Source organism: Micropterus salmoides, unplaced genomic scaffold (assembly GCF_014851395.1).
Source record: "Micropterus salmoides isolate LMB-PRFRI ecotype aquatic unplaced genomic scaffold, ASM1485139v1 Ms_hic_scaffold_18, whole genome shotgun sequence".
In the NCBI taxonomy this organism is placed as follows: Eukaryota; Metazoa; Chordata; class Actinopteri; order Centrarchiformes; family Centrarchidae; genus Micropterus; species Micropterus salmoides.
The window spans coordinates 30549165-30569491 of NW_024040928.1; the positions used below are offsets into that span (position 1 = coordinate 30549165).

A 20327-nucleotide genomic window follows, 5' to 3' on the forward strand; every position below is an offset into this window, starting at 1 on the left:
TTTATGTTTGGGTACATTATTGTTCAGTGTACATGCTCACATCTGAAAAAACTTTACGTGCTTGATAACTCTCCCACCCCGCAGACATCTACACACCAATACCGATTTATATTCATAGCGGCAAGTGCTATGTAGCTCCACATAGGGGACACAGGAAGTGACATATAGCACCTTCATGCGGCGTCGGAAACGCGTAGGAAATTCACAGCCGCACCGGCAGAGCTCCAGAATGTGCAACTCGGCCGGCTCACGCGCGGACGCGCTACAAGTGCGAGGGCCCGCCCAACGCTGCTTGCAGCTTTAATTGTAGTTGTTGCTCCCCTCCAGTTTAAATCACGAACACAAGGCGTTCCATTGGTTACAGGCATTTATTCCGACATTCACGTCGTCCAGCATGCTGTGAGAACTAGACATGAGTCTAATAAAATACAAAGCATTGAACAATCATTAAACAAATATTTCACAAACACAAAATAACTTACAAAACCATCCCCTTGCAGACTACAAGCTGTTAAACTTGCAGATAATTAGCTTACTTGACATTCAGATGGACGATGCTATCACGTTATTATCACGTGAAACTCGGCTAACGTATTAGCTGTAGTTAGCCTGTCCAATAATATAAACACAATGTAAAACCATACAAATAACCTCATTGGCTGCGTTAACTCAAGGGGAGTAAAAGGAACCTTCTAGCTTGATCTTCTTTACTTAATGAATCTTCATAACATTTCTTAAACAGCAACAGATCTCCAGACATCGTCCTCCAGCAGATCGGTCAGGTGTTCTCCCTCTATTGCTAATAGAATGACACTAATAATGACCCGACCCCACTGTGACACAAGAATATTAGTTCCGCTATAATATACATTACTGAACTTAAACTGTATAACCAGCTGATGACAGCTACAGTAGTAGTAGCACCATTAGAAGTGACAAGAATAACAAATATTTTATCTTTAGAACAGCTTTTAAAACAAAGGTAAAAAGTCTTTACAGGGACAAACGAGTAAAAAGGCCTTTAAAGAAAAATGATTGGAAGCAAAAGTCTGTTTAAAGAAGAGCTTTAACACCATCTGTGGCAGCCTGAGGTTCTGGAGGTTCTGGTCCCCCTTTGTTAGGAACCAGGACTGAGGAACAGAGTGAAGGGCCCCGCCCGGGGATCTCAAGCTGCATTCTGCCTCATTACAAACCAACACGTCCAAAATCTAGTAGTGAACCAACTGATCCACACTGCTGCTTCATGACATCTTCCAGTGCTGAGCTGATCTTTACTTCATCAGATGGTTAGTTAGCACCATCTAGTGGACAGGTAGCAGAACTACATCACCTGATGTGTGATTCCTCTGATACTGACTGGGTTTCTGCCACAGGTTAGACCGGTTTTGACGTCACTCTGATGTTTTTTAGACTCTGAAGTTATGAGGCTGTGACGGCGTCCTCAGATCAGATGCACACAGACACCAGGACTGACGAGGAAGAAATGAGCAGCTTCTTCTCTCCCAGTGTTTCCTCCACACATGAAGGTGCAAAGTGTCTGTAAGTCGACCTGAAGTGAGTTCAGCAGGTGAGAATCCGACCAGAGGAATCTGTAAATGTCTGATAATCAGGATCACTTTGATCACATTGTGCTGGATCACTGTTTAACTGGACAGTAGAAATGCTTCTTGATGCTGATTGGCTGTTTCTAAATATCTCTTTGAAATCTGCTGTAGAATTTCTCTCCGAGTTAAAGAACAATGATTTCAGAAAGATTTCCCTGTAATATTGTTCATGTTTCTCAAGTAGAATCAGCAGCAGTCTGATTGTAGTCTGAGCTCACATCATCAGTGAAACATGCAGGGTGTGTCTGAACTGGTCTGACAGCTTGGATCCACTTGGCTCAGGTTTCTGGTTTAACTGTTAATACTCTGAAGTTAAGTGCATGGATGAAGAGTTCAGGGCTCAAATACAGACATCTTCCAACACTGAGACGGACTTGGTTTCACTGAAGACCCTTTAGAACAGTCCAGGGGCCTCATGTATAAAAGCCATCTGTCAGCCATCGGCGATGGCATTGTGATTGTAAAACCCCGTCCCCCCGTCAAAAAAAAAATCTACATTTTTCACATTATACCGCTATGTGAAAGCAGGTTTTAATCACAACGAACATTATTATTAAAGAGGCCTACACCTCAGGTAAACACACCGGCTAATACCGGGGAAAGGCAGCCTGCAGTTGGCACTTGGCTTATTTTATTTCTTTTCCAATTGAAAGGTGCAGTATGGAATAGTTATGGCTGACTAGTGCGAGCACAAATAACACTGCTGGTTTGAATGTTTACATGATAAAGTGGTAACATGTGAAATGAAGTGAAATGAAATATGTGAAAGTCATCATGATCTATTTTTCTCACATTCAATTTTATTTTGATATTAAACCACTACATACATGATCAAACCTTTGTCAAAAGACATAATTAGGATTTTGATAGACTACTCCATTGACATCTGCACAGTAATTGCAGTGGAAACACTATTTTGAAACATTTGGTGAGTTTTGGCACTTTAGCAGTTTACTGACAGCCAGACAAAAGTTTGTGGAGGGACTTCACATTCTCACATCACGTTCATTTTTATACATCCCACGTGTGCGTGAAAACCAGCGTACGTAACCTTTTTATACGTAGGCAGCGTTTATACATGAGGCCCCAGGTCTCAGCTGTACCAGAGGCTCCAGGATCCTTTCTAGATGGACCAGAGCCAGCCCAGGGTGGAGGGGAACTTAGAGGTTGATTAGGGCCCCTCAGCCATCAGGGGCCCTCACAGGAATAGAGAAGGACCAAAGTAAAATCAGCCATCCTGTGTCTCTCTGGTCATGATTTAAACATTTAAAGACAGAAATAAAGATTTAAAGACACAGACCTTGAGGAGAACTAAAGTGTCCTGAGATGTAAAGCTTGTTGTAATGAATGAGTGCAGCTCTCTCAGCATGTTGTTGTGTTTGTGTGAAGGTGTGGGCTCTGCTATGAATCAGTGTGAGGACAGAGAGGAGGGAGTCCCTCCCTCTAAAAGCACTCTGTGTGGGGAACATGACAGCCAGACCAAAGCTCAGAGGTGAGATGAGGATCTCTAACTGTCCAGGACTCAAATCACTCCACCATCATTATTCACTCTCAAAGCTCTGTGTGTGTTGTGTTGAAGCCCAGAGCAGCAGCAGGGACCAGACTCTGCTGGACCTGGACCTGGACCTGGACCTGGACCCAGCTGTGTGTCCATCAAGAGTGACCGGTCTATGGACAAAGCTATTGTCTTCAAAGGTGGACACCACTCTGCTGATCAAAGGTCAGCATGTTAAATGTTTGTGTCTCTCCTGAGATGAGGTTTGGTGTCTTTGTTTTGATCACTTCATGTTCTTAACTCTTCACTTTTTTCAAACTGGTCTCACATTTTGCAGATCTTAGTCCAAATATCAAAACCACAGTTCAAATCTACAAACAGCTGGATGCAGGTTTGAGAATGTATAAGAACATTGTCTATGGAGCCTCCTCTTGCTCAATGGAGGTGAATGAAGTTTAGTTTTGAGTTATTAACAGTAAAGATGCAGCTGGACAGATAAACAACAACTGAAAGTCGCTATAAAACTCTGTAACGCTGAGAAACTGCAGATTCAGCTGAAAACTCACTACCAGAGACACCAACACATAAATATATCTATTAAATCTGCTTTGAGGACACATCTGATTTGTTATTTCATTGTTCAGGATCCATCGGCAGAGACCAGATTCTCCTGGACCCAGCTGTGTGTCCATGAACAGCGACCGTCATGTCCCTGTTCACTTCAAAGCTGGACATAATGATGCTGAACAAAAGTAAGAATCTTAAATGTTTGTGTTGTTTTGTTGACTCTCCTAAAAAGAGCTCTCAGGTAGGTCTTGGTTCAGCACTGTTTTTTGTTAATTAAAAATAATAATAGACTCTTTATTTATTCCCAGAGGGAAATTCTCATGTCACATCAGCAGCACAGAAATGAACCAGGTTCAAAGAACAGTGCAAAACAAATGGCAAACACATGAGAAAGTAAAAATATTAAAAGTATGAGCATGCCCTTTTGTCTGCTGCTTACTGTAACTGTAAGTCCAGTTAGAGTCCAGTAGGACCTCAGCAGCCTCCTCGTCCGCTGATGTCCACTGAGACACAGCTGGATGAGTAAAACAGCAGCATTTTCTCCTGTCCAGTCTACCCTGCACCCAGCGGTGTTTCCATGGAAAGTGAGCAGATCATACATTTTTATACCAAGATCTGGTATAGGTGTATGAGGATCTGTTTCTACCAGATATAACACAGCACATGTAACACTGTTTGTCATTATATGTTCAAATCATCATATTTCTTCACAGAGTTGATCAGCAGAGCTCAGAGGTTCCCAGTGGTCAGTCTGCCCAGCAGCATCAAACAGACCTGGACTCCATATTTATGGTGTGTAAATGTACAAGCTCAGCTACTACTGCTAATTACAGGAGCCAGCACAAAAATGTCATTGAAATTATTTCTATAAATTATTTTATATTTAATTTCTGGATGATGTTCACAGGCAGCCATAATCCATAAAGCTGCAGTCAGTCCCAGCTGATAACCTATTGTGAGATCAGATATTTTAGAGGAAAACTAGAATATGTTGGAGCTAACAGGAATACGCTCAGTCTGGGTGCTAGTTCTGTTTGTCACAGCAGAACATCACTTAAGACCAAATATGAAATAAAGAGCTGAGAGAGGGTTGATATGCTGTTTATTTCTTCCCTCTGCAGTAACAACATAACAGAATGTATGTTTAGCTGCATCGACACAAAGATACAAAAATACTCTTTTTCATTCACGCACTTGTAATGAAAGTTATTGCACTGCACAACTGTAGTCCATCACTCCACCAGCCCACTGATACGCACCAATTTTAACTGTGTGACGTCAGTTAGGCTACACTACCACCGCAGGGCTCCCACTATAGAATAACCAGCACCATATGGAAACAGTCCTCAATAACACCAACTTGTTCTACAGAACATCTGACTGATACACTCAGTATCAACATTTCTGTGATTTGCTTAATTTGTTCTTTAACAGCATTTACTCATTATGTAGAAATCTCAGCAAGCAATATGTTTCCTTTAAAAATATTATAGGAGACAGGGCAGTCCACAAAGTAAATAGTGAAGCAGCATTCTGATCCAGTCTCCATGCTGCACTCTGCAGACCAGCAGGCTTTCTGTCTGTCACAGATGATCTGATGTTGACTTCTACCAGTTCAACTTTACATTTTCTTCTGTTCCAGCTGCTCCAGGAAAACATTGGCAGGTTTGTGAAGAACGAGGTGAAGAAGTTCCAGAGAGTTCTGAGTCCAGATTACCCAGAATGCTTAGAGAGTCAGAGGGAGGATGAGGAGGTGTTGGACGTGAGGAGGAGGAGCAGAGGAGGAGCAGCAGAGAGGCATTTCTGAAGATCACACTGCACTTCCTGAGGAGAATGAAGCAGGAGGAGCTGGCTGAGCGTCTGCAGAGCAGTAAGAGGATTTGAACAGATTTAACATGATGGAAAGAGGAAATGGAGGCAACATGGGAGAAGTTTCCATTTCAAACTCTGCTGTTAATATGATGCACACATTTGGATCAGATCTATGAATTCTTCTGGGCTGAAACTCAGAAACTGTTCACAGCTGATGAGCTGAAGAGATTTCATGGAGGAGGAAAATAAATACCATCTTGATGTCTTAAAGTTTACATTTATCAGATTTACTGCAGCATCCACTTATTAATCACATTTCTTCTTTCTTCATTCAGGAACTGCTGCTGCAGTGTGCCGACGTAAACTCAAGTGTAACCTGAAGAAGAAGTTCCAGTGTGTGTTTGAGGGGATTGCTAAAGCAGGAAACCCAACCCTTCTGAACCAGATCTACACAGAGCTCTACATCACAGAGGGAGGGACTGCAGAGGTCAATGATGAACATGAGGTCAGACAGATTGAAACAGCATCCAGGAAACCAGACAGACCAGAAACACCATCAGACAAGAAGACATCTTTAAAGCCTCACCTGGAAGAGATGAACCAATCAGAACAGTGATGACAAAGGGAGTGGCTGGCATTGGGAAAACAGTCTTAACACAGAAGTTCACTCTGGACTGGGCTGAAGACAAAGCCAACCAGGACATACAGTTCACATTTCCATTCACTTTCAGAGAGCTGAATGTGCTGAAAGAGAAAAAGTACAGCTTGGTGGAACTTGTTCATCACTTCTTTCCTGAAACCAAAGAAGCAGGAATCTGCAGCTTTGAAGAGTTCCAGGTTGTGTTCATCTTTGACGGTCTGGATGAGTGTCGACTTCCTCTGGACTTCCACAACAATGAGGTCCTGACTGATGTTACAGAGTCCACCTCAGTGGATGTGCTGCTGACAAACCTCATCAGGGGGAACCTGCTTCCCTCTGCTCGCCTCTGGATAACCACACGACCTGCAGCAGCCAATCAGATCCCTCCTGAGTGTGTTGACATGGTGACAGAGGTCAGAGGGTTCACTGCCCACAGAAGGAGGAGTACTTCAGGAAGAGATTCAGAGATGAGGAGCAGGCCAGCAGAATCATCTCCCACATCAAGACATCACAAGCCTCCACATCATGTGCCACATCCCAGTCTTCTGCTGGATCACTGCTACAGTTCTGGAGGAGGTGTTGGAGACCAGAGAGGGAGGAGAGCTGCCCAAGACCCTGACTGAGATGTACATCCACTTCCTGGTGGTTCAGTCCAAACTGAAGAACACCAAGTATGATGGAGGAGCTGAGACAGATCCACACTGGAGTCCAAAGAGCAGGAAGATGATTGAGTCTCTGGGAAAACTGGCTTTTGAGCAGCTGCAGAAAGGCAACCTGATCTTCTATGAATCAGACCTGACAGAGTGTGGCATCGATATCAGAGCAGCCTCAGTGTACTCAGGAGTGTTCACACAGATCTTTAAAGAGGAGAGAGGGCTGTACCAGGACAAGGTGTTCTGCTTCGTCCATCTGAGCGTTCAGGAGTTTCTGGCTGCTCTTCATGTCCATCTGACCTTCATCAACTCTGGTGTCAATCTGCTGGCAGAAGAACAATCAACCTCCCGACTGTCTAAAGTCTTCAGAGACAAACCTAAACTAACACATCTCTACCAGAGTGCTGTAGACAAGGCCTTACAGAGTCCAAATGGACACCTGGACTTGTTCCTCCGCTTCCTCCTGGGTCTTTCACTGCAGACCAATCAGACTCTCCTACGAGGTCTGCTGACACAGACAGGAAGTAGCTCACAGACCAACCAGGAAACAGTTGAGTACATCAAGAAGAAGATCAGTGAGAATCTGTCTCCAGAGAGAAGCATCAATCTGTTCCACTGTCTGAATGAACTGAATGATCGTTCTCTAGTGGAGCAGTTCCAACAGTCCCTGAGTTCAGGAAGTCTCTCCACAGATAAACTCTCTCCTGCTCAGTGGTCAGCTCTGGTCTTCATCTTACTGTCATCAGAAAAAGATCTAGACGTGTTTGACCTGAAGAAATACTCTGCTTCAGAGGAGGCTCTTCTGAGGCTGCTGCCAGTGGTCAAAGCCTCCAACAAAGTTCTGTAGGTGGATAAATGGATGTGCAATTTCTAAAACTGTATATTTGACAAATAAATCATTTAGTTTGTGTCCATTGCTAATCCTTTTTCAGGTTGAGTGACTGTAACCTCTCAGAGAGAAGCTGTGAAGCTCTGTCCTCAGTTCTCAGCTCCCAGTCCTCTAGTCTGAGAGAGCTGGACCTGAGTAACAACAACCTGCAGGATTCAGGAGTGAAGCTGCTGTCTGCTGGACTCGAGAGTCCACACTGTACACTGGAAACTCTCAGGTCAGTAATAAGCTGTTTCGTTTAAATCCTCTTCATCTGATTTTAGGTTCATGTTAGTGAAAATGGTCTGTAGGAGTTTCCTGCTGACATGATTTTCTAAAACACAGAGTTTATGATGTTTTCCTGATTCCAGGCTGTCAGGCTGTCTGATCACAGAGGAAGGCTGTGCTTCTCTGGCCTCAGCTCTGAGCTCCAACCCTTCCCATCTAAGAGAGCTGGATCTGAGCTTCAACTATCCAGGAGACTCAGGGGTGAAGCTGCTGTCTGCTGGATTGGAGGATCCACACTGGAGACTGGACACTCTCAGGTTTGGACAGACCGCAAGAGCTCACACACTGCATGTGTCTCTAATTTCTGTTATTTTCTGTCTGTCTACTGGAGTCCATCATCATGAAGGACTTCTTATTCCTCCTCATTCTGTTCAGAGCAGTGAGTAGGCCTGAGATAGGAAACACACGGCTCTCCAGAAGTCTTATCGATTGGAAACCATTAGAAACATCAGAAACTTGGATGTAAAATCATTCTAATGTGAGACCTGCTTGCAGCATTTCTCTATGGATAGAATCAGGGGTGGACTGGTAATCTGGCATACCAGGTAAATGCCTTGTGGCCGACGAAACTTTGGGGCCAGTGTAACATAAATTACTTATTTATTCAACTGTTTTAGAAAATGGGCCAACGGTCGCCCCATAAAGCATGTACCGCAGCACATTGGGTAATTTTCTATACTGACATTGGGCTGGCCCAATCACATCTCTTACAAACCCCCCCTCCTCCTCTGCCTTCTGTTTCTTGAGTTGTGGGCCAAATAAAATTAAATTCTTCAGATGGATGCCACCAAATGCGCAAAATAACCGATATGTTAGCAGGAGGAGAGTGGAGGTGAAGCGGTAAGCATGGAGTAGCTCAGCCTGTAGGGAGGGAGCAGGGAGGGAGGGTCATAGTGTCATTTACACTGGGGACACTGGGGACATGTCCCCACCACTTTTTGAAATGGCAGATGTTGTCCACATCACTTTTTGAAAGCATTTGTTAAAAATGTTAATGTTAAGAAATGTTAATTAACAAATGAAAATGCTTTGAGAAAGGTTTATTTGCACTATTCTGAAAACCAGCAGTGCAATAAAAACATAGAAGAAACATCTGTGTTGTCCAAAAAAAGTAACTTAAGCTAAAAAAGAGCTACAGATTACTGCATTATTCTATTACATTTTTATATTCTGAATCATCACTTGCCAACTGAATTTGTGCTTCCCTTTACATAAATAAAGACATTCCACCATAAATTGGTGCAGAAATTATCCCCAGAATGCAGGAAATTAAGTGTTTAATGCTCAAAATAGTATTCAAATATATTCTTGTCTTGTTCTCGTGACCCCAATCTTGTGCAATGTCACATCTCATGGGCAAAGTGTGTCGTCACCCCCTAATCTGAGCCCTTAAATGTCCCCACCACTGTTCAACACAAAGTGAGGCCCTTGGGTAGGATGTGTGCCATGCTGTAGTGACAATGATGATGATTACTTCAATTAAGGTTGATGATTATAACATATGAGTACACTGATTCACTTGCACTGGTGCACTTATCCATGGCACATACCACTCGGCTTGTTTGTGTACAGTAGGTACACATGTTATATATGGAAGGATGGTGTATCGGTGAGAAGTGTCTCACCAATTTAGGTGAGCCGCCTGAGCCAACAATGCCAGGGCCAATTTTTTTGTCCCAGTCCAGCTCTGGATAGAAGTGTTTGATGGTTCATCTCAACAACTCCTAAATTTGTTGAGATTAATGTAGCTGCAGTGTTACAAGTCTAACTACATTTCTCAGTAGTGTCGCTTTTTTCTGATCAAATGGCTTTTCAACCTCGAAGCTCCTTTATTGATCAAGTACCGTGGTAGCATCCACACACTGGGGTTGGGCCGATAGACGATGCCATCGGTGATGGCTGATGGCTGGTGAAAGCAGGATTTAATCCCCAAAAACATTATCATTATCATTTTTAAAAATACCTGGTTTGCACCTGTCTCTGAATTCTCTTCTCCCCACACTCACACACACCTAACGTTACATCTCTGTCTCTCTCCGCCTGTCTGCTCCACTTTCTCCATCAGCAGTGTGTTTTATAAAGTCGCCTAAAACACACAGAACTCGTCTTTTTTCATATGTTTCCACCCGTGATCTGTTATCACGGCAGCAGGTGAGCCGCATGCCGGCTTGTTAATGACGTAGCCTATGAAACAACCGAAACCATCTGCACTCTAGTGCCTGCTGTTGCATTACCTGGTCCGTGACTTACGTAACGTAATAATGGAGTGCCAAGATTTTTACTGAGTGAAGTCTGTGCGAGTCAAGAGATGCAATAAAATTACTGTTATTATTGTTAATAATAAAATGTACTTCAAAGAACGGAGCACTTCCTGAAGGCTACCATGCCGACCAATCACAGTTCTTGCTGTCTGTCTTTTTTTCTTCCTTTTTAATAATATCAAATAGCAACATATATCACCAATCTTAACATTGCAATGGATACTTCACATTAGGGATAGCGATGTATTTATAGCTAGGGGGTTCAATAACAGAACAATACAGCGAAAATAAATAAGGATATCACAGATATCTGTGAAGGTTCTCAGAAGGTTAAAGTCAAGGGCAACTGGACTTGGTTGAAGGATATCACAGACCTTTAAGCGAGTACAGACATTAAGTAGCCTATCTTCAAAGCCTTTCTGTTGGAGGAGAAACAGTTCAAAAATAAAGTTTCTTTCTCAAAGACTATAAATGGGGTTTTTGTTTGTAAATTTGCATTTGTGTTTATGAAATTTAGCCAGAAACAACATAAAATTGATTAAGAAATAATGGTCGCAGTGTTACACTAAAAAAGATATTCTGCCAGAACAAGCAGAAACCTGAATATACAGTGGGTACGGAAAGTATTCAGACCCCTTTAAATTTTTCACTCTTTGTTTCATTGCAGCCATTTTCCAAAAATCAAAAAAGTTCATTTTATTTCTCAGTAATGAACACTCAGCACCCCATCTTGAGAGAAAAAAACAGAAATGTAGAAATTTTTGCAAATTTATTAAAAAAGAAAAACTGAAATATCACATGGTCATAAGTATTCAGACCCTTTGCCGTGACACTCCGTGACACTGATATTTAACTCAGGTGCTGTCTATTTCTTCTGATCATCCTTGAGATGGTTCTACACCTTCATTTGAGTCCAGCTGTGTTTGATTATACTGATTGGACTTGATTAGGAAAGCCACACACCTGTCTATATAAGACCTTACAGCTCACAGTGCATGTCAGAGCAAATGAGAATCATGAGGTCAAAGGAACTGCCTGAAGAGCTCAGAGACAGAATTGTGGCAAGGCACAGATCTGGCCAAGGTTACAAAAATATTTCTGCTGCATTTAAGGTTCCTAAGAGCACAGTGGCCTCCATAATCCTCAAATGGAAGACGTTTGGGACGACCAGAACCCTTCCTAGAGCTGGCCGTCCGGCCAAACTGAGCTATCGGGGGAGAAGAGCCTTGGTGAGAGAGGTAAAGAAGAACCCAAAGGTCACTGTGGCTGAGCTCCAGAGATGCAGTCGGGAGATGGGAGAAAGTTGTAGTAAGTCAACCATCACTGCAGCAATCCACCAGTCGGGGCTTTATGGCAGAGTGGCCCGACGGAAGCCTCTCCTCAGTGCAAGACACATGAAAGCCCGCATGGAGTTTGCTAAAAAACACCTGAAGGACTCCAAGATGGTGATAAATAAGATCCTCTGGTCTGATGAGACCAAGATAGAACTTTTTGGCCTTAATTCTAAGCGGTATGTGTGGAGAAAACCAGGCACTGCTCATCACCTGTCCAATACAGTCTCAACAGTGAAGCATGGTGGTGGCAGCATCATGCTGTGGGGGTGTTTTTCAGCTGCAGGGACAGGACGACTGGTTGCAATCGAGGGAAAGATGAATGCGGCCAAGTACAGGGATATCCTGGACGAAAACCTTTTCCAGAGTGCTCTGGACCTCAGACTGGGCCGAAGGTTTACCTTCCAACAAGACAATGACCCTAAGCGCACCGCTAAAATAACGAAGGAGTGGCTTCACAACAACTCCGTGGCTGTTCTTGAATGGCCCAGCCAGAGCCCTGACTTAAACCCAACTGAGCATCTCTGGAGAGACCTGAAAATGGCTGTCCACCAACGTTTACCATCCAACCTGACAGAACTGGAGAGGATCTGCAAGGAGGAATGGCAGAGGATACCCAAATCCAGATGTGAAAAACTTGTTGCATCTTTCCCAAAACGACTCCTGGCTGTATTAGATCAAAAGGGTGCTTCTACTAAATGCTGAGCAAAGGGTCTGAATACTTATGACCATGTGATATTTCAGTTTTTCTTTTTTAATAAATTAGCAAAAATTTCTACATTTCTGTTTTTTTCTGTCAAGATGGGGTGCTGAGTGTACATTACTGAGAAATAAAATGAACTTTTTTGATTTTTGGAAAATGGCTGCAATGAAAGAGTGGAAAAATTTAAAGGGGTCTGAATACTTTCCGTACCCACTGTATCTAATCATTAATAAATGTACATACTGTACATCCTGACAAAACATATGTAATGCTGTTTCTGTATGAGTCTCACAGAAGGTACAGTTCTGCATCGCCGCGACATGTTGTTGCATTTTTGGGGAGGTGCAGGTCAGGTTACAGCTTAGATTCAACGTGTAGACACCACAGTCCAAAATTATGATTTTGCTGCATTTAAAAAAGAGCTCTGCTGGAGAACTTTCATCAATATATCAATCAATTTAGTTTATAGAGCACTTTAAACAGGGTTGGAGTTACGTGGGAGCCAGTGGGAGCTCAGCTCCCATAAGGAGGTCTGAGCTCCCATGGAAGCAGTAAAATCAGCATCTGTTGCGGTCACTAATTCATTCTTCAACAACCATTATTTTGAATCACACAATGTATTTTTATTGTTACATTCACATTAAAAAGATAAACAGACTTAAATGAACATACTTTCCTAATGAACTAATGTTACGCTGCGCACCGCATGACTGACAGGATGGTTCCACTTCTCCACCATCAACCACTATGGTGCGCAGTATAGATTTGACTGAACAGGTCTGAGACCACGACCCGCAAACATTTGGTGTACTGGGACTTTTTCAAGTTGCCGGTCCTCTCCTCTGCCCTCTCCACATCAGGTTCTCTGGGCGCTATGCATGGGCGTAAGTTTCATCTCACAGTAGGGGGGGGAAGTAAACATAAAATTTCACGAGAGCAATTTTTGAGGGGGACACAAAAATACAGCCAAAATTGTACTTGCAGGCCTATAGGATGCGTGTACACAGAGAGAAGTCTTACTACTATTTTATATATAACACAAAGCAATAGTTGTTTAAATATGACTTAAGTTCATAGGTTCACCACACAGCCGTATTATCATAAATAACTTGAGTCCTCTAGGCTACATAGTAATTTAGGTTTCTTCTGGGATAGAGGATGTTTCTTACACACACATATCTATCTATCTAATACACTGCTCAAAAAATACTAGAAACTAAAATATCACATCCTAGATCTGAATGAAATAATCTCATTAAATACTCCTTTCTTTACATAGTTGAATGTGCTGACAACAAAATCACACAAAAATTATCAATGGAAATCAAATTTATCAACCCATGGAGGTCTGGATTTGGAGTCCCACTCAAAATCAAAGTGGAAAACCAAACTACAGGCCGATCCAACTTTGATGTAATGTCCTCAAAACAAGTCAAAATGAGGCTCAGTAGTGTGTGTGGCCTCCACGTGCCTGTATGACCTCCCTACAACGCCTGGGCTCCTGATGAGGTGGCGGATGGTCTCCTGAGGGATCTCCTCCCAGACCTGGACTAAAGCATCCGCCAACTCCTGGACAGTCTGTGGTGCAACGTGGCGTTGGTGGATGAAGCGAGACATGATGTCCCAGATGTGCTCAGTTGGATTCAGGTCTGGGGAACGGGCGGGCCGGTCCATAGCATCAATGCCTTCCTCTTGCAGGAACTGCTGACACACTCCAGCCACATGAGGTCTAGCATTGTCTTGCATTAGGAGGAACCCAGGGCCAACCGCACCAGCATATGGTCTCACAAGGGGTCTGAGGATCTCATCTCGGTACCTAATGGCAGTCAGGCTACCTCTGGCGAGCACATGGAGGGCTGTGCGGCCCCCCAAAGAAATGCCACCCCACACCATTACTGACCCACCGCCAAAGCGGTCATGCTGGAGGATGTTGCAGGCAGCAGAACGTTCTCCACGGCGTCTCCAGACTCTGTCACGTCTGTCACATGTGCTCAGTGTGAACCTGCTTTCATCTGTGAAGAGCACAGGGCGCCAGTGGCGAATTTGCCAATCTTGGTGTTCTCTGGCAAATGCCAAACGTCCTGCAAGGTGTTGGGCCGTAAGCACAACCCCCACCTGTGGACGTCGGGCCCTCGTACCACCCTCATGGAGTCTGTTTCTGACCGTTTGAGCAGACACATGCACATTTGTGGCCTGCTGGAGGTCATTTTGCAGGGCTCTGGCAGTGCTCCTCCTGCTCCTCCTTGCACAAAGGCAGAGGTAGCGGTCCTGCTGCTGGGTTGTGGCCCTCCTACGGCCTCCTCCACGTCTCCTGATGTACTGGCCTGTCTCCTGGTAGCGCCTCCGTGCTCTGGACACTACGCTGACAGACTCAGCAAACCTTCTTGCTACAGCTCGCATTGATGTGCCATCCTGGATGAGCTGCACTACCTGAGCCACTTGTGTGGGTTGTGTGATTGACTTGGAGTTACATTGTGTTGTTTAAGTGTTCCCTTTATTTTTTTGAGCAGTGGATATGTATATATATATATATATATATATATTTATATTTCTAAACATTATGTTTTGTCTATTTTACACCAAGTTTGTGATCTTTAGATTGCGTAAATCTCATCTTTGTTAGCACTTTCCAACTAAAAGTTTGACCGGTCTTTCTAAAACTCTCCATATTGAATCATATATCATTTGAAAGTTTTCTACAGCACAACGTTAGCTAGTCCAAATCAAGTCATATTCCTCGCCCTTTAAAACAGTTAGAGCATCATCATTTTACACACAGGTTTTTTAAAATATCTTATCATCCTTATTTCATGTGGCATTTTATCTGTAAATATAAATAATCCATGAAAAACAATATCTTGATAAACTCTTCTGTAAATGTCTTGAGTCTTATCAACATGCTGGAAAATGGATTTGCCATACACAGACCTGTATGTGTAGCCAACAAAAGCACTTTCGTATGACGGTCACATCACGTACATCAAATCCTTGTGACTTTGCTGCAGGGGAATAAAGACACGAGAGACTGAGTTTACTTTCTATTGTGTCGCCTGAACAAAAAGCTCTTGTGAAAAGGATCAGGGTCCAGTCTGACCACCTCTTCCTCTAGTGAGGAGGAAACTTTGATATGTAGAGCAAGACACTTAACCCTTCGTTGCTACAGAGGCGTCAACCTCTGACATGTATAGCAATTGTAAGTCTCTTTGGATGAAAGCGTCAGCTAAATGAATAGATGAAAGCAGAAAGTCAAATGTTAACAATAATATATATACAGTGGGGCCAAAAAGTATTTAGTCAGCCACTGATTGTGCAAGTTCTCCTACTTAGAAAGATGAGAGAGGTCTGTAATTTTCATCATAGGTACACTTCAACTATGAGAGACAAAATGAGAAAGAAAAATCCAGGAAATCACATTGTAGGATTTTTAATGAATTTATTAGTAAATTATGGTGGAAAATAAGTATTTGGTCACCACAAACAAGCAAGATTTCTGGCTCCCACAGACCTGTAACTTCTTCTTTAAGAAGCTCTTCTGTCCTCCACTCGTTACCTTTATTAATGGCACCTGTTTGAACTCGTTATCTGTATAAAAGACACGTGTCCACAGCCTCAAACAGTCAGACTCCAAACTCAACCATGGCCGAGACCAAAGAGCTGTCGAAGGACACCAGGAAGAAAATTGTAGACCTGCACCAGGCTGGGAAGAGTGAATCTACAAGAGGCAAGCAGGTTGGTGTGAAGAAATCAACTGTGGGGGCAACTGTAAGAAAATGGAAGAAGTACAAGACCATTGATAATCTCCCTCGATCTGGGGCTCCACGCAAGATCTCATCCCGTGGGGTCAAAATGATCATGAGAACGCTGAGCAAAAATCCCAGAACTACACGGAGGGACCTGATGAATGACCTGCAGAGAGCTGGGACCAAAGTAACAAAGGCTACCATCAGTAACACACTACGCCGAGAGGGACGCCAGGCGTGCCCCCCCCCTGTACATGTCCAGGCCCGTCTGAAGTTTGCCAGAGAGCATATGGATGATCCAGAAGAGGACTGGGAGAATATCATGTGGTCAGATGAAACCAAAATAGAACTTTTTGGTTAAAAACAGAACTTTGGAGGAAGAAGAATGCAGAGTTGCATCACCATACCTACTGTGAAGCATGGGGGAGGAAACCTCATGCTTTGGGGCTGTTTTTCTGCAAAGGGGACAGGAAAACTGATCCGTGTTAAGGGAAGAATGAACGGGGCCATGTATCGTGAGATTTTAAGCCAAATCCTCCTCCCATCAGTGAGAGCGTTGAAGATGGAACGTGGCTGGGTCTTCCAGCATGACAATGATCCCAAACACGCCGCTCGGGCTCCGTTAAAAAGCATTTCAAGGTCCTGGAGTGGCCTAGCCAGTCTCCAGACCTCAACCCCATAGAAAAGCTGTGGAGGGAGTTGAAAGTCCGTGTTGCCCAGCGACAGCCCCAAAACATCACTGCTCTAGAGGAGATCTGCAGGGAGGAATGGGCCAAAATACCAGCTACAGTGTGCAAACCTGCTGAAGACTTACAGGAAACGTTGACCTTGAGTACTGACCAAATACTTATATTCCACCATAATTTACAAATAAATTCTTTAAAAATCCTACAATGTGATTTCCTGGAATTTTTTTCCTCCTCATTTTGTCTCATAGTTGAAGTGTACCTATGACAAAACAGACCTCATCTTTCTAAATAGGAGAACTTGCACAATCAGTGGCTGACAATACTTTTTTGTGTATCTCTCAAAATAAATCATACGTTGAAAATGTCATGCTTTTTTGACAAGCAGCACATCTATTAAAGTAACAATGTTTTTCCACTGGTTCTCAGTTTGTGAGGAAATACATTTTGTTGTAATATTTGGGAGTTTCTGTCTGATTTAGATCTCTCACATTACTTTTTGGAGCAGGTCTTTATTCTTTTGCTACTCTGGAATGAAGTTGGTTCAATATAAATAAAAGTAGCTCAGATGTAGTAAAGGACTTTTGCCATGTTGCTGTAGCTGAGCTTGCTACGTTTCTCCTGGTTGTAGCTTCAGTGTAGTGAAGCTTCATTTAATGCAGAGTTAACTGGTAGCTTGGCTCACTACATTTTCCAAGTGGTTTGTCCAACACTGTAAACACTAGTGTTTTGTTAATTATAAATACAATTGTTAAATATTTAAAGCAGAGGTCACTAATAGGCGGACCGCCGACCTACAGCCCATTTATTATTGAGACTTACTACCTCGTGACGGAGCGTTTCTATTTTAACCCGCGCAGCTTTTCTAGCATTTACTGTACTGGTTTAGAGGACCAGGAAACTCACAGACCAATCGCATGTGCTCCAATCGTCTCATGTGACGCTGCTCAGCCAATCAAATCTGTGCATACCGATGCTTGCGAGTCGAGTCCGCGAGATTCACCAGAGACGTTTTGGAAACACACCCGAATTGAGGAGACGAAAGATAAAAGAGATTTCACATGACTTTTAATCAAGAATGTACAGATTTTTACATGTACATTCCTCCCACGGGCAGTTCAAAACCAGAATATCTCACAGATCTCCAATATGCGAGCTGGAGCTCACGTTTCTCACTGAACAACAGAAAGTAGGAAAGTGGTAGCTCTGTAAGAGGAAATGAAAGAGAAGAGGAGGCATTACAGCTGTTCATTTGTGTGTTTATTATAAAATTGGTTAAGACTACACTTCATCACTTCAAGCTACACTTTTTATTACATTTTTTCTAAAAATTAGGCACTTTAGTTTACTTAAATTTAGAATTTATTATTTGAATAGTTATTATTTATTATCCCTCCAGTTTGATGTGAAAACTGACTGAAATATTATTTGATTTGACAGTCCGTTGTTGACTAAAAACATGTGTTGATACAACTATAGGTTATAGTGCTGAATGATAATGCAAGTTCGTCGTTTTGATGTTCCGGACCTTTGCTTCAGGAAATGTTCTCTAACTAGACCTCTTTGAAATCTAATTGAATACCCCTGATCTAAAGCAAAACAAATGCACACATTTAGATGCATATAATTATTTGCTGCTGAGAGAAACACCTTCTTGGTGCCTTTATTCTCTGTTAACTTCATCATTTAGCCTCATCTGTCTCTGTGAAATACAGTCCTTTATTGATATGAAATTCCCAAGTCAGTTTTGTGCAAAATCACAAACTTGTCTCAAAGCTTTACAATCTGTACATCATGTGGCCTCTCTGTCCTCAGACCCTCTGTTTCTGACAGAAATTACTCAATACAAGTTGAATCTGATCTGAGAACAGTCTGGAAACAGTTTAGTTGTTCATGTGTGAATGCTGGTCAAACTGTTTATTTAGCGGGACAACATGCAGAGGACAATATTTGACATCCTGCTCTCATATTAGTTGTCTTCTTCTTCAGGTCCTTTTCTCAGACAGTGAAAGAATCCTGGAGACAGTTGACACAGATGAGTTTCAGCCTGTTTCTCTCTCACACTGACAAACTGAGGAACACTGCTTCATGTTGAACAGCAGTTAGGACTCATGTTGGATAGAAAATCACTCTGACTGTGATTCTTCCTCCAGGGTGGACCATGGTGGAGAGCAGATGTTAAAACCTGATGTGAGGAAGTGTAAGTGTGGATTCAATCTGACTCATGATGACAAAACAGCACACAGTCAGTTTCTCTTAATACAAAGTTGATAGTTGTGATATTTATTCATTCAAACATTACTGACTAAATGCATCATCATTAAACTTTATAGAAATGAACAACATCAGCACACAAACAAAGAATAAACCTTCAGATGTGTCTGATGATAAACTGCTGCTGTGTTGTGTCTCGTTCTCCATCAGATCTCTGTGAACTCACACTGGACACAAACACAGCAAACAGAAACCTCAAACTGTCTGACAACAACAGGAAGGTGACACATGTGTGGGAGAAGCAGCCATATCCTGATCATCCAGAGAGATTTGACTTCTGGCCTCAGCTGTTGTGTAGAAATGGTCTGACTGGTCGCTGTTACTGGGAGGTCGAGTGGAGAGGAAGAGTTTATATATCAGTGAGTTACAGAGGAATCAGCAGGAGAGGAGACAGTAAAGACTGTGGGTTTGGAAGAAATGATCAGTCCTGGAGTCTGAGCTGCTCTGATGGTCGTTACTCTGTCTGTCACAATAACAGAGAAACAGTCCTCCCTCTCTCCTCGTCCTCCTCCTCCTCCTCCTCCTCCTCCTCCTCTAACAGAGCAGCAGTGTATGTGGACTGTCCTGCTGGCTCTCTGTCCTTCTACAGAGTCTCCTCTGACACACTGATCCACCTCCACACCTTCAACACCACATTCACTGAACCTCTTTATCCTGGGTTTAGGTTCTGGTCCTCTGGTTCCTCAGTGTCTCTGTGTTCTGTGTAGGAGGGAGACAACTTCCAGTCCTGTGGTTTAAATGTTGGTGGTGGACGAGGCTTCACTTTGGTTAACATCTGGCTCACTGATTGTGCCTTTAATGTCAGAAATGTGTTTTCTTAGAAATGGTGAAATGATCTCAGGGCTGAACTTGTTGTGTACAAACTGTGTTGACTCTGATTTTCACTTTAATAAAGTTTTCTTGGAGCAGCATCTAGTAGCTGCTGATGGCTGCAGAGCTTCTCATTTATTTCAATAAAGGTTTGAAGACAAAAACTCGATTTATTCTGTTACTCAAGTACATTTCTTTTCCTGCTGAGTTTGATCCTCACAAAGGCTAAATCAAAAGATAAGTCAGGCAGGAAGGAAGTGAAGCCTTGAAGGTTTATTATTATTATCTGAAAAATATAGAGATATATAATAGGATTTAGTTTTTTCTCTCAATATTATTTTAATTATTTTATGAAATGAAGTTGTGTCAACAAACATAGTTCATGCAACATACTCCGGTACAGTAGGTGGCGTATGCACCTTTAAAAGTCATGGCTGCAATCTGCCATAAAAGAAGAAGAAAAACACACTCCCAAAGGTGGAACCAAAGTTACCAGCAGTTGTACCACACGAACTACTAGCCAATCAGAGGCAGATTTGTCAAAAATAACGCGGAACTCTGGAACAACACACTTGGTTTTTTGGTTGGTGGACGA

General features: G+C 42.7%; 1 protein-coding gene across 1 annotated transcript in view; it reads left to right on the forward strand.

Annotated features, from left to right (window-relative positions):
* The window catches only part of LOC119909371 (NACHT, LRR and PYD domains-containing protein 12-like), a 216718-nt gene extending 196817 nt beyond the window's left edge, over positions 1 to 19901 (forward strand). Inside the window, exons 13-16 of the mRNA XM_038727570.1 lie at positions 7704 to 7877; positions 8011 to 8184; positions 18802 to 18848; positions 19073 to 19901. Of these exons, the coding sequence (XP_038583498.1) occupies positions 7704 to 7877; positions 8011 to 8184; positions 18802 to 18848; positions 19073 to 19629 (952 nt within the window). The 3' untranslated portion in view covers positions 19630 to 19901. The remainder of the gene's footprint in view (positions 1 to 7703; positions 7878 to 8010; positions 8185 to 18801; positions 18849 to 19072) is intronic.
* Positions 19902 to 20327: the final 426 nt, after the last annotated feature.